The following is a 13,070-nucleotide window of genomic DNA, read 5'->3' on the forward strand; positions in this document are numbered from 1 at the left end:
TATATTTTAATAGTTGTAAGCCATTATTGTGTCGCGGTGGAGAATTACACATGCATCTAAATATAATAAAGTGGTGAGAACTAGGAAAGCTCTTATCCCACCAAAAAATCCGATGTTCTCAGAAAATTAGACTGTGAGTTTAAAATTTTATACATACACTTACCCTCTAGGTTGTAATGATGCTTCAGGGAGCTCCCATGTGACATAACACAGGTCCAGTTTCATGAATTCCATATTCCCCTGAGTTATAATGCTTGAACAGGAAATTCAAGACATAATGCTTGAACAGGAAATATCTCCCCATGGGGCCAGAGATTCCTGAACACAGGGGTCTCAATCACACGGCATCAAAATCCCCTTCAGCCCATCCTGCTTTATTTGGAAAGTTCAGGAACAGTGAGGGTAGAGATTGGGGTTTTGGGGCAGGGGCGGTACAGATGGCCCCATGCCCCTGCTCTACAGGTTGATGCTTCCTGTTCAGCCATAATGCCTAAACAAGGGCGATTTCTGCAGATACAAAGTGAGAATGCTAATGTGAGTGGAAATGTCTTGTCACTTCTAGAGTCCATTGCGAAAAATAATAATGTGATGTAAGAAAGTGACTAAAATGTTTTCATTCTTGTACATCTTGGCTCTTCCAAAGGGGAGGTGTAGAACTGAAAGTTGCCTCTGTGCATTCTTTTCTGATGCGTTGCCCTAGCGTGCTGGATCCCAGACTCTCTTATGCTTGCCTTTCTGATAAATGTGTGCATTGTAGTCTTACATTTTTCCACGTCCACAGTGGGAAAACCACAACAAGAGCTTACAGTTGGAGGCACAGACATACCAGCGAATTCAAGAGAAGATACAAGAAAGGGTGATGAACAACTTGGGAACTTGGATAGACTGGCAGTATCTACAGAATGCAGCAAAGCTACTAGCTAAGGTGGGAGTGCCTAGCTATTAATTGAAACTCAATTTTGTCAGTGCACACCAACAACTAAGAACTATTTCTTTCTCAAAGACATCCGACGTTCTTAGAAAATTAGACTGTGAGCCAGCTTAGTCTTTGTCACAGCTAAACAAACACTGAAAAATTGCTACCTCTATCAGGAGGATGAGAGTGGGGTTGTGGGCAATGGGTCATGGATTGTTTTGATATAGAGTGCTACTCCTGTTCTTGAGGGCTTAAATGGCAACCAGGTGTCTTTCATAACTTGCAGGCTTTTACCAAGGAAGGACTTATGATTGTATTTCTTAGCATTCTGGGTTGTTCTTGACTAGAGATCTGGATTATAGATCACAGGGTAGGTTAGCTGTACCCTTCCAAACCCATCTTGGGGCTGTTGGAGGGTCGGAACATCTTCTGTACTTTGATTCCTGCATTGAGCAAGGGGTTGGACTTGATGGCCTTATAGGCCCCTTCCAACTCTACTATTTGATGATTCGATGAATTCAGCCTTTTGAGGCTCTTGAACAAGTACTCCAAACCCTGGGAAGCTCCACTCTAGCATGTAGCTCATCTTGATTAGTGCTCACCCCACCCACTGCATCATATAATGACACCATATAGCAGGTTGGGCAAAGGTAGCTGCCGAAATAGAAAGTTTTCAAAAAATTAATGTTGATATACAGCTGCTGCCAACATTTGGAGAAGAGTGAGGAACATCTGTGCAAGCATGTGTCATGAAAACAACTTGCTAATCTTCCTTTTTTTCCCTTTCACCGCAGTGTCGTTACACGCTACAATACACATATCCGTATGCATACTACATGGAATCTGGTCCCAGGAAGAAATTGGTAAGACATGTGACTCTCTGTTTCCTGGTAGCTAAAATGCTTAAAGAATGAAGCTGGGAAGTCTAGGGGGATCACATAGAATTGTTTGTCCTGTTCCTATCTGAAAATAGCCCAGAGGCACATAGTAGAATTCAACTACGTTAAGCATTTTCTAACTCTGCTGAGTTTGGATGGGAGACCAGTTGAGAACCACATGTAAGCCACTCTGGGTTGTATCCAGTGGTGTCCTTCCACCAGCGGGAAAAGCACCGCTGACTGATCAAGTTATCCCCCCATCTAAGCCAGGGGAGTGGGGGTCCCCTTGCAGAATGTTTTGGGGGACCTATAGGAGGGAGGAGAGAATGGGGAAGTCCTGTTGCACAAGCAGATGTCTTTTTTTGCATTGAATGTGCCTCAGCTTGCTATATTTTATTCTCTCCAAGGTGCCTTTTGGTGAACAATACCAGCAATAAATGTTTCATGGCACAGTAGATCTGTGTTGGGGTGAGGATGATAGAAGCAGCTCTCCCCATATCTGTGTTGTTTGATTTTCACTGTGTTTTGTTCTTTCAGTTTGAATACCAACAGGCTCAGCTGGAAGCAGAAATTGAAAATCTCTCATGGAAAGTGGAGAGAGCAGACAGTTATGACAGAGGGGTAAGTAACAAGCTTTGCCAACCTCCTTCCATCTCACCTTCTCATTAATGAACTTGGTTTTGACGTAGAAGGACTTAGGAAATCCTCTGTAGAACCAGAGGAATTGGCATCAAAACTAGGAAAGGCCACTTGGAAAATCCCTTCCTTGACACCTTTAATTTATATATAGTTAGCAAAAAATGCCCACACATTTTTGGGATTGATCTTGCCAACTATGATGGCTAGGTGTGTATGTTTTAAATTAGAGATGAGCTTCAGTCTTCTAAATGCACCACGTTATGTGTCATGTCCTTTTCGTATTGATTTGATTACTGAAAAGAAACATTGAGCCCAGGAGGTTGGAGCTCTTTGGGGTAGGTTTCTGTCCTAAGCCTATCTGTACTCTTGCATTCATATCTGCAAGGAAATTGATGCCGAAGAAATGAGTGGAATTCCCTCCCCCCATCCCCTTTCTGGAGATTTTCCCTGTTTCTCCTATTCAGTCAGTCTGTTTTGATCAGTTTCCCTGTCAGCACAAATTAGAAATAACCCCTGTTTTGCTTGCTCTTTATCTCCCCACCCAGGACTTGGAGAATCAGATGCACATAGCTGAGCAGAGGAGGAGGACCCTGCTGAAAGACTTCCATGACACATAAAGTAGCAGGAGCTGTCAGGGCGCAGGGGTGAGAGCAAAGAGTTAAGGTGGCGGTGACAGCGGCAACAGAAGCAACATGAGGAACTGCTCACTGCCCCCTCCGCAGAGAAGGGCTGAGGACAACACTGCACCCTCCCCTTGCAAAACCAGACACGAGCTAGCACCACAGCTTAGTCTTCTGTTTTTCTTATCTCTTTCTGCTTTTCATTTTTGCCAGGCCAGAGGCTGGAGGTCAGATTGGCACCTTTTCCTGGGACGCTTTCCTCCCCGACACTCGGATTGTTCTGGGAAGGAATTCTGTTTTATTTTTTCCTGAATGGCTGTTAATAGTGTTAGATCATTACAAACTTATGTAATTTTCAACGGTTGTACCATTATACAAAACGAACCCTAGAATAACACAACCCCCTTTTTAAAAAATAAATTGGAATTGGAGTGTGTTTCCTTTTTAATAAGCTGCTTGTAAACTTAATGGCTGCTTCTCTTCCCCTTCCCACCTCACCCACCCACCTCTTTTGCACTGAAGGTTATGAAATAGTCCAGCTGTCTGTCTATTGATACCCCTTACGTGCACTTTTTGTATTGCTTGCCCTATGACTGCATGAGATGAACAGTGTCTAGGCCGGGAGACATCAGTGGTGGCCACAGGTCAGCATACAGTTGAGTGGCTCTCCTATTCTTCTCTGGCTGTGCTGGGGTAGTAGGGCAAAGCTCATGGCAGCATGGGAAATGGTTGCGATCTTACTGTTCCATCAACTTGAGGTTGTCTCCTGCATGGATTTATTGCATTGCCATGTTTCTCTGAACTACTGTCTTCTGCCAAAACTAAACTACTTAAAGGGCTTATAGGAGCACAACCTCGCTTCCCATGATACCAGGCATTTGACTTTGCTTCAGGTCAGTAGAACAAGTCCATGACTTGCATATCTGTGCAACTCAATCATGCACAACCTGATCCTTTACATGGCTGTAAGGCGATCTATCAAGCTTGATCCCTCTTGCCCTGACAAGACCAGACTTCCCTATTGTGTGTTGAGGGAAAGCTATTTCACTTAACACGATGGTTGATAAAAATCTTGGCAGCATAAAACAAGTCCTTAGAAACATGTGCCAATGGTAAGCTTACACTGCTGTCCTAGAAATTACTCCACTGCTGGCTGAAAAGTAACCAGCAAAATTAGTGGGTGTGATGCATAATAGCTATTAAAGTTCATGGGTGGCTTCTGTATGTGTCTTAATGTCAAAATTTCCTCCATACATGTTAGAGGCTAGCTTTAAAATATGTGTAAACTGTTGTGTAAGGTGTATGAAGTACATACCCAGTTATGTTGATAATCCACTTAGAGAGGAAGATGGAACTGTTAGCTTTTTCCTGAAGCTGCTCTGTTTGCTGGTTTGAATTGAGAACAACCTTGCCACTTTGTTTACAAAAGCATGTTGCACTGAGCTTTTCTGTGTGCATTTATCATGACCTCTGGAAGGTTGGATGAGGATTGTCTAGGATCTTTATTCTCTGCTTATTACATCTGCCTTTCTGGCCTTTCAGTAGGAACTGTATTATTAGAGTTGTGGATTTTGCCCTAGCTCTTGTGGGGGGTTATCTGCCATGCCAACCTTGTCCCTTCAGCTGCTGCTGCTGCTACTACTACCTCAGGCACTCCAAGGAAAACCATTATACGCACCACCTGCTTGTTCCCTTAGTAAATGACGCGAAAGACCTTTTTAATATTGCTGCCTCCCCACCTAGTAGCCAGTTAACCTCAGATTAAGCAAGTTGGAGGGAAGGTACTTGGCTAAGGATGAGTGCCTAGGAGAGGGAGAGTCTCCCCCACATCTCCTCTTCCCTCCCTGCTCCCTTCACCCTTTCCCATTCCATTGGTCTCTTATAGCTGATACAGCATGATGACCTCTTCGGGCTTGCTCATTTAACCCATGTCCATCTGCTGTAAGCGGAGATCATGTGATTGTGTTCTGTTGGCTGTAGATGTTTCAGTTTCTCTGCATGAAGTCCACATCTGGGCCTTGATATATAGAAACAGTCCAAATCTTTTAGCAAGTACAAAAAGTTCAGCGTGTGCGTGACTTTAGTTACCTACAGGATATGTTAGTATTCATTCTGTTATTGGTTTGATGAGATGTAGTGCATAAAATGCTAGCACAGGATTATTTCATTAACTCAGCTGCAGGTTGGATAAAAACCAGCCTCTTGATAAGGGAGAGCTTTTGACTTCCTAATTTCTGCTGTAAAATGCTGGCTTGACCTTGCTTGCTTACACAGTGTTCAGTCTTTGAAGGGGGTGAGCATCTTTTTATCTTTACAGTTAGACTGAGCAATCTGTCTCAATGAATTTAACAGCATTAAGGTATACATGAATACTTGCAGGTGGTTGAATTTGATGGTAGCACATTCACAATTTTCAATGTCAAAGTAAAGTTCTCTAAACTTGTAGCCACCACAGTTTGGCAATCAGATTACATGGCTGGTGCCAACTTGATACAGTGAGTTAAAATGTCCTATATAATCCAGTATTGCATCACATACTAAGGACTACAGTCAGCATTGTGCAAGCAGACTTCCGCTTGTGCAAGAAAACTTTCCCAATCCTTTCCTCCCACTGCAGTGCCCCCATGTGCCCCCTAAAATTCATTCTGGAGGGTCCCCAATGTCCCAGAACAGATTTTTGTAGAGGTGGGGTTTGCGTGGGGAGAGGGAATTTGCTCTGCTGGTGGGTGCCATTCTATTGATGAACGGACACAATTGGATTTCATTGTAATAGCTGCCACTGAGTTTGGTATTGGTAGCGTTCATATATGTATAAACTATTATTTTTAGTTCCAGAGTTTACATGTCAGCAGATTTCTTTTTCTTTTATCAGTCCATCTTCCCTATTCTAGAATTAGATAATGCTCAGCTGTTGCCTGAAAGGTTTTGTCATAGGGAATAGGCTATGCTCTAGAATGTATCCATTCTGGAAAAAGAAAAGTGTTTTCAGTGTGATCCTAGAGTAAAAATCATATTTCCCCCTCCTTAGAAAATGCATGCAACTCCATAATTGGCAGGCTGGGATGACAAGACTGCAATTCAGAATTAGTAGCATCTGAGGCCAGTGTATAGGTACATTTCACTCATTACAGGTTAACATTCTACTATGAGCTTCCTCTTCCTCTTTTTCTGCAAGGTTTGAGCTAAGCTGGCAGCTATTTTCATCCTTCACTCTGCTTTTTTAAACTTTTGGCTCAGCTCACCGTTGTCTCCAGTGCTTATTTTATTTTGGTTTGGTTTACATTTAGTATTACCTGCCACAGTTCGCTGATAAAGAGATTCAGAACAGCTAAGCCAAAACAATTTTTGCACCAACTCCTGATAGTGAATACTAGAGTTGTTCAGGTTACACCAGATTCTCATGGCCAACAAAGTTCTGTGTAATTCAAAAGCTTGTATACAGACACAAAAAGAGGCTATACAGATAGAAGACTTTCTAACCAGTTTTATGTATGTGCTCTCCTAGCACTCTTTCCTCTCTAGCAGTGACCACAAGAAATTATGTTGACAACCTAAAACTGAATGTAGGCTGTGTGCCATGCTAGTGCTACAGGAAGAACAGAATTACTTTCCCTATTATTGCACTGTCTCAATTCATTTAAAATGTGTGATTTTCCCTCCAAAATCAGCTTCATTTCTCAATACCTTTTTCTAGGAAAGCTCTTATGCGCTCACTCAAGTCTGGACTGTTCCAAGTTTTCAGGTAGTAGCTTCTGCTATGGGAGCTTTTTTATTATGCAGAGTGCTACGTTATCATGGCTGCCTTTGCTCTGTCCCTCACTGAGGTATGGGGGGGGGAAGCTATCTCAAGAAACTGCCAACACTTTTCCGGCATTAGGAGGGGAAGGGGCAAAGGAAAGAGCCCTTGAAGTTTTCCCCTCCTGAAATTGTTTATTTGAAATAAATTGTGAATTTCTAATTTTAAAGGATGTGTTGTGTCTTTTTTGCCCCCTCATTGGTGCCAAATTTCCAATTGGACAATGAGAAGGGAGTATTAGGCAGGAGATGGTAAATTTGAACAAGAGCTGATAAACTTCGGATTAAAAACAGTTGATAGAGCAATTTGATCTACTATTGTTTCACTTTCAAATGGGTCACAGTTCACCCTTCTGCCCTTAACGCTGTCATGATTTTGTGATCCGCCTCCTGGCTTATTCACTGGGAAGATGTATCTCCTTCAAGGCTATATGTTTTGATCTGGCTAGTCTAGCCTTTTTTCAACACCCACCTACGCACCCAAAAAGTGAAATTGTGCACCTAATCCTTCTTAATTTCATCTGTGACTTGTTTTTGCAGTTTCAGCTTTTGCTTCCTTTGATCCCATATACATTACAACCCTCTGTAAAACGTCCTTTTCTTTTGGTAAGATAGATCAAATTTTCTGGCGGCTGAATTGTGCAAATTAAGTATAGGGCCAATTAAAACATCAAGCGAAGTAGTCATGGACCTAGTTTTGTTGTTTATTCGTTCAGTCGTTTCCGACTCTTCGGGACTTCGTGGACCAGCCCACGCCAGAGCTTTCTGTCGGCCGTCGCCACCCCCCAGCTTCCCCAAGGTCAAGTCTGTCACCTCCAGAATATCATCCTTCCATCTTGCCCTTGGTCGGCCCCTCTTCCTTTTGCCTTCCACTTTCCCTAGCATCAGCCTCTTCTCCAGGGTATCCTGTCTTCTAGAGGGTTGTGTAAAAACTAGACAATGAGGAACAATCTTCTCCAAAGATACAACGAAAAGTCCTTTAATAACTCCAAATGAGAGTTGGAGTTATTAAACTCCATAAGCTCCCGGTTCTATACCGAGTGCTTATGCGGGAATAAAGGACACTGCCCATCTTAAATGGCAGCGGCTCTTTAAACTTCCACGTCGAGGTTCGTTTAAGGTTATGCCCTTACCTGATATGTTCATTAAAATAAAAGACTGAATTGTGTACGCGGGCAGCGGAGAAAGAAAGAACCGCCGCCGCGTGACCCTAAAAACTGTTTTATGAATCGAATGAATTAATGAGTAGCAGGCAGCGTAACTCTTCAGCTGCTGCAATCTTGACGCTCCTGTACTATTCCTTTGTCAACAAGCCGCTGCTCCTTTCGTCAGCAACACGACACGCGAATGAAGTGGAAAGATATTTTGCCCTACTTAAAAGATGCCTCTAGGTTCAGAGGATGAAATCGGGTTATGCCCTTCCTCAAAATGGCTTCCAGTTTCAAGACTGAGGAGAAGAGGCGGCAAAGTTGCCAGGAACTAAAATGGCCTGCTTCCACCTTGATCAAAGGGCCTGAAGCCAATGTACTTGAAATCTGTAACGGTTAGAATTCGCATTCGACTTTGGCCGCTCGCATCTCTCCTCCCCCGCGCCCTCCCCCCGATTCATGGGCAACGGTGCGCGCTCTTCGAGCGTGGTGACGTAATGCCAACCGTCGTACGTAATGTTTGTACGAAGAGACTCGAGGCCGCCCTTCTCCCACTGCCGTTCGCGGGGTGGTTGCCGTGGTAACGGTCCTTTGCTCAGGGCCCGGTAGGGCCGGGCCGGGCCGGGCCTAGGATGGCTGCTGCGGCGGGGGCAGCTGTGGCAGCGGCGACGGCGGGACAGGACGAAGGCCCCCTGCTGCCCGGGGCCTCCATCGGGCGACGAGCCGTCTGCTCCCGACCCTACTTCGTGGTGCTGATGGTTTTCGCGCATCTCTACGTGCTCAACGTCCTGGGCTTGCTGCTCTTCGTGCATATCAGCTCCGATGACGGTGGAGAGCCGGAGCCGGGCAAAGAGGCTCCTGGCCCTTCTCAGGATCCGCCCGCGTTACCCTTTTCTCTGGGCAGCTCGAACCCTCACGCCCTACCCCGCCTCGAGGGTATCAAGGCAAGCATGCACGGGGCCGAGTCCAGGCACGGGGGTAGCCAGAAGAAGAGCCCCGTCGCCCCACCCCATAAAAAGAAAGGGCTGTTAGTGGTTATATCGAACCCGCTTTTGTTGCCAACTTTTGTCTTAAGTTTTGTACTGTTTTTAAAGTTTTGAGTGCAGGAGTACACTCCGCCACCCCGAAGGGGAGTTTCCATCTCTCTTCTCCCTCCGGTCGTGCTTTCTGTGCCTAAATAGCAGCTTTGGGGACAGGTTGGATAACAGGCGGCCCCAACCTGAAGTCCTCCTGACGTTTTGGACCACAACTCCCAGAATTCCAGACCGTTAACCCTGACTGGAGCTGACCAAAACAACTGGGGCGAGGGGGGGGGCACACCAGTTTGGGAAAGGGTGGGCTAGATGGTAGAGAGCAGTTTCCTAAAACATTTCCCAGTGTTCCATTCACTCTCTCAGCTTTCAGTCACAGTATATTTGTATTGAATGCATATAATAAAACCCTTGTTCCCCTGAAATTGTCATCCCTTTGCTCACCCAATGCCATCCCTTTGCTCACCCAAACACGTTTTCTTTGTATATATATATGTGTGTGTTTTATTATGGTGGTTTTGAAAAAAGAATGAGCTGAGGGAGAGGTTTAATGTAACAAAAAAGAAGGAAGAAGCAGTGGGAAAACACAGAAAGGTTACAAGTGGAAGATGACCTCATTTGGACCCTCCTTAAAATTCTGGATTTGAAGCAGGGTGATTGCCCACTAAAAACCTGTTCATCTTCCACTGATAACCTTCCTGGGTTTTCTCACTACTTATTCAATCTTATTTTCTTATCACAAAAAATCTATTAAGGAGGGAAAGATGAAATGGTTAAACAATGCCTTTTGATTGGTAGTGCTGCTAGCTGTCTGTCTGGGAGCACTCATGTAGTTTGGCTCTCAATAGGTGATACTTTTTCCAGTATGCAGATATAATGATGTGAAAAGTTTTCACTTGCTGAATTTCTGACCTGTATGTAGTCTGTAAACTGTGTCAGAAACCAGTTTGTAAATCTCCCTCCCGCAGCTCAAGGACCATATTCGTTAAAGTCATTTAAGTTGTAGTTGTAGTTTTATGCACATTTATCTGGCAGTATGTTTGATTGAACTCAGTAGAGCTTACTTCTGTGTAAATATGTATAAAACTGTAGCATTAGGGATACATGCTAGTTTTTGGACTCCTGCACTGTTCTTACTCCCTCTTGTGGAAAGAGGCATACATTTATTGTGCAAGGAAATAATAATGTGGAAGGACCATATGCCTTCTGGATAATGGTAAGTGTCACTTCTATACCAAGCCTAAAACATATCTTACTACTAAATGGTAAGTAGTGCTTGATGTCATATGATTTGGAACTGCGTAGGTGCGCTTTGGGCTGTCTGGTATAGCAAAGTTTGCCATGCAGTGCTTTAGTAGGGCATTGGGTAAGATTGAAAACACTCCAGCTCATCAACACGATGGGTGAGCAAGTGTTCTGGCCTGTGCAGAAAGCTTAGTTCTCAACTTTACAATGAATTGTGGTTGAAGTTTTTTGGGTATACCAAAACCAGTATTTCAACCTTCAGCAGTTGTTGGATACATGTGATATGGGCCCTTTCTACACCTAAGGATTATCCCAGGAAAATGGAGGGATCGTCCCTGAATGCTCCCGGGATCCCCTGTGTGTCATCTTGCATGTACAGGAATAATCCAGGGATAAATGGCTGGTGTAGAAATGCCCATGATTTCATGGAGTGGGGCTAATAATTTATGTTTGGGGTATAGTAGCTAATTCATTCTTTTTAATTTCTTTTCAAGGTGGGCCATAAACAGAAAGTGGAGCTGGTTCCTAACAAAATCCATTTCATGAAAACTCTCAGCTTGAAACCACTTCTTTTTGGTAAGAAATAGAGGCTACTGGAAATATCTGTATTTCATATTGTGAACTCCAAATCTGTTACTAGGGGAGTGATTGTGAGGCACCAAATATAAGTTGAATGTCTTCTTATTAGATCACCTTTGGTTTCTTTTATCTTAGAAATTCTGTCCCATTCAGCACAATAATCATTACCATGGTTTTTAGCCACAAACAAACATCCTTTGCAGCAGTAGTCTAAAATGCTTTAGAGGTTCAGTTTCCACCTTTAATCTTAACCTGCAACATTTCTTATTTTTTACTGTGCATTTTTAAAACTATGTCTTTTGTCTTCTCTCTCTAGGACACATGTGGGCAACCTGTGAGCCACATGCAGAACTTTGCCATGCTCTGTTCTGCCTGTGGAACCCATGGGTTATTCTGCCTACTTTTTCCCACCAGCCAGCTGATCAGTCATCAGCTCATGTTTTTCCTCCACTGCTATTTACAGCAGAGAAACAGCGTTTCTGATTAGGATTGTGGGGCATAGGGAGGCTCTAACCTCTCACTATTAGCATTGAGAAATAGCAGTGTTGGCTGGGGCTCCAGGAGGAAGGAGAAGCTCTAACTTGTGTGTGTGTGTGTGTCCCACTCCCCAACCCTCATCAAGATTGGAGTTTCCTCACAGCTAATAGCACAGAAGATAGTGATCTTAGTGAGGATTGCCGTGTCTGTGTGTATGAGGTTAAAGCCTCTTAATAGAAGTAGTTCAAATTGAATAAGTGATCAATTGAGTCCTCTCCAGAATTCTCCAGGTCTCCTTGCTTCCTGCAAATTGTTCTTATTTACCGCAGGATTTTTCTGTGAGAAATAGTCATTGATAGCCTTTTCCTCCAGGAATTTGTCTAAACCCCTTTTAAAGCCATCCAAATTGGTAGCCATCACTACATCTTACGTTAACAAATTCCATAGTGCACTGTGTGAAGTACTTCCTTTTATCTGTCCTGAATCTCTCACCAATCTGATAACCTTGTATTCTAATATGAGAGACGGAGAAAAAATGTCTATCAACTTTCATGCATAATTTTGTACACCTTTGCCATGTCTCACTTAACTGACCTTTTTTCTAAGGTAAAATGTCCCAGACATTGTAACCTTTCCTCATAGGCTCCAGCCCCTTGATCTGTTTAGTTTCCTTTTTCTGCCCTTTTTCCAACTCTATAATATCATTTATTAGGTGTGTTGACCAGAACTGATCATAGTATTCCAAGTATGGACACACCATACATTTGCATGATATTAGCAGGGTTTTTTTTTCCAATTTCTTTCTTAATTATACCTAACATGGAATTTGTCTTTTTGACTCTGGGTCAATATTTTCATTGAGCTGTCTACTTTAAAGAGCAAAATACCACAGCTTCTGCTTGATAGAATTATATTTATGGTCACTATGGTGATGGTGGCAACTGTCAACTCCTGCATATAATAAAAAGGTGTATGAGTAAGACATAACAAAAGAAATAACTCAGGGAGTTTTTGAAATAATTTTTTCCTCTTTGTAGCATTTTCTGTTTAACACAGCTTATACTGCTAGGTCTCGGATCTGGGAGGGCTCAGCCCAGCAAAGGACTGGTGACCTCTGGCAAGTCCCTGCCTCTAAGAATTATATATAAAATTATAATAGTGATTTACTTTACAGGCTGGTTGTGAGGATGAATAAAATAAGAAAATGTTATTGCCCGTTCTGAGTATCTGCCTACCCTATAATAAAATAATATCTTATTAGTAATGTTTGTTTCTTTATTTTTATATTGCAACTGAGTTTTTTGACTCACTATTCTATGTCACCTAGATACCTTTCATGCAACCACATAGAATATGTGATATTGTGCTATATTTATCTTCTCGCCTGCCCAAGGACCTCCACTTCCCTTACTCAGCTTCGTCCTTTTTCCTCTGCTGCCCCTCATGCCTGGAACGCTCTTCCAGAACACTTGAGAACTACCAACTCAATCACAGCTTTTAAAACTCAGCTAAAAACTTTTCTTTTCCCTATAGCTTTTAAACATTGAGTTTATTCTGACTCTATACTGTTAGCTTCACCCTACCCGGTGCCTGTTTACACTTCCCTGTGCCTGTTTGCATTCTCTTTCCCTCCTTGTTGTTTACTACAACTTTATTAGATTGTAAGCCTATGCGGCAGGGTCTTGCTATTTACTGTGTGGTCTGTGCAGCACCATGTACATCGATGGTGCTATATAAATAAA

General features: G+C 43.1%; 2 protein-coding genes across 4 annotated transcripts in view; both read left to right on the forward strand.

Annotated features, from left to right (window-relative positions):
- The window catches only part of ARIH2 (ariadne RBR E3 ubiquitin protein ligase 2), a 42,553-nt gene extending 35,535 nt beyond the window's left edge, over nucleotides 1-7,018 (forward strand). For 2 of the 3 annotated variants that reach the window (XM_063122098.1, XM_063122099.1), the window contains exons 12-15: nucleotides 782-925; nucleotides 1,711-1,779; nucleotides 2,332-2,415; nucleotides 2,979-7,018. In XM_063122098.1, the coding sequence (XP_062978168.1) occupies nucleotides 782-925; nucleotides 1,711-1,779; nucleotides 2,332-2,415; nucleotides 2,979-3,050 (369 nt within the window). In that variant the 3' untranslated portion in view covers nucleotides 3,051-7,018. The remainder of the gene's footprint in view (nucleotides 1-781; nucleotides 926-1,710; nucleotides 1,780-2,331; nucleotides 2,416-2,978) is intronic. The other variant, XM_063122101.1, reaches the window with a different exon arrangement.
- Nucleotides 7,019-8,628: 1,610 nt separating this feature from the next.
- P4HTM (prolyl 4-hydroxylase, transmembrane) overlaps nucleotides 8,629-13,070 on the forward strand; it is a 30,329-nt gene continuing 25,887 nt past the window's right edge. Inside the window, exons 1-2 of the mRNA XM_063122083.1 lie at nucleotides 8,629-8,940; nucleotides 10,767-10,848. Of these exons, the coding sequence (XP_062978153.1) occupies nucleotides 8,629-8,940; nucleotides 10,767-10,848 (394 nt within the window). The remainder of the gene's footprint in view (nucleotides 8,941-10,766; nucleotides 10,849-13,070) is intronic.

The sequence above is a fragment of the Elgaria multicarinata genome, chromosome 3 (genome assembly GCF_023053635.1).
Source record: "Elgaria multicarinata webbii isolate HBS135686 ecotype San Diego chromosome 3, rElgMul1.1.pri, whole genome shotgun sequence".
NCBI lineage: Eukaryota > Metazoa > Chordata > Lepidosauria > Squamata > Anguidae > Elgaria > Elgaria multicarinata.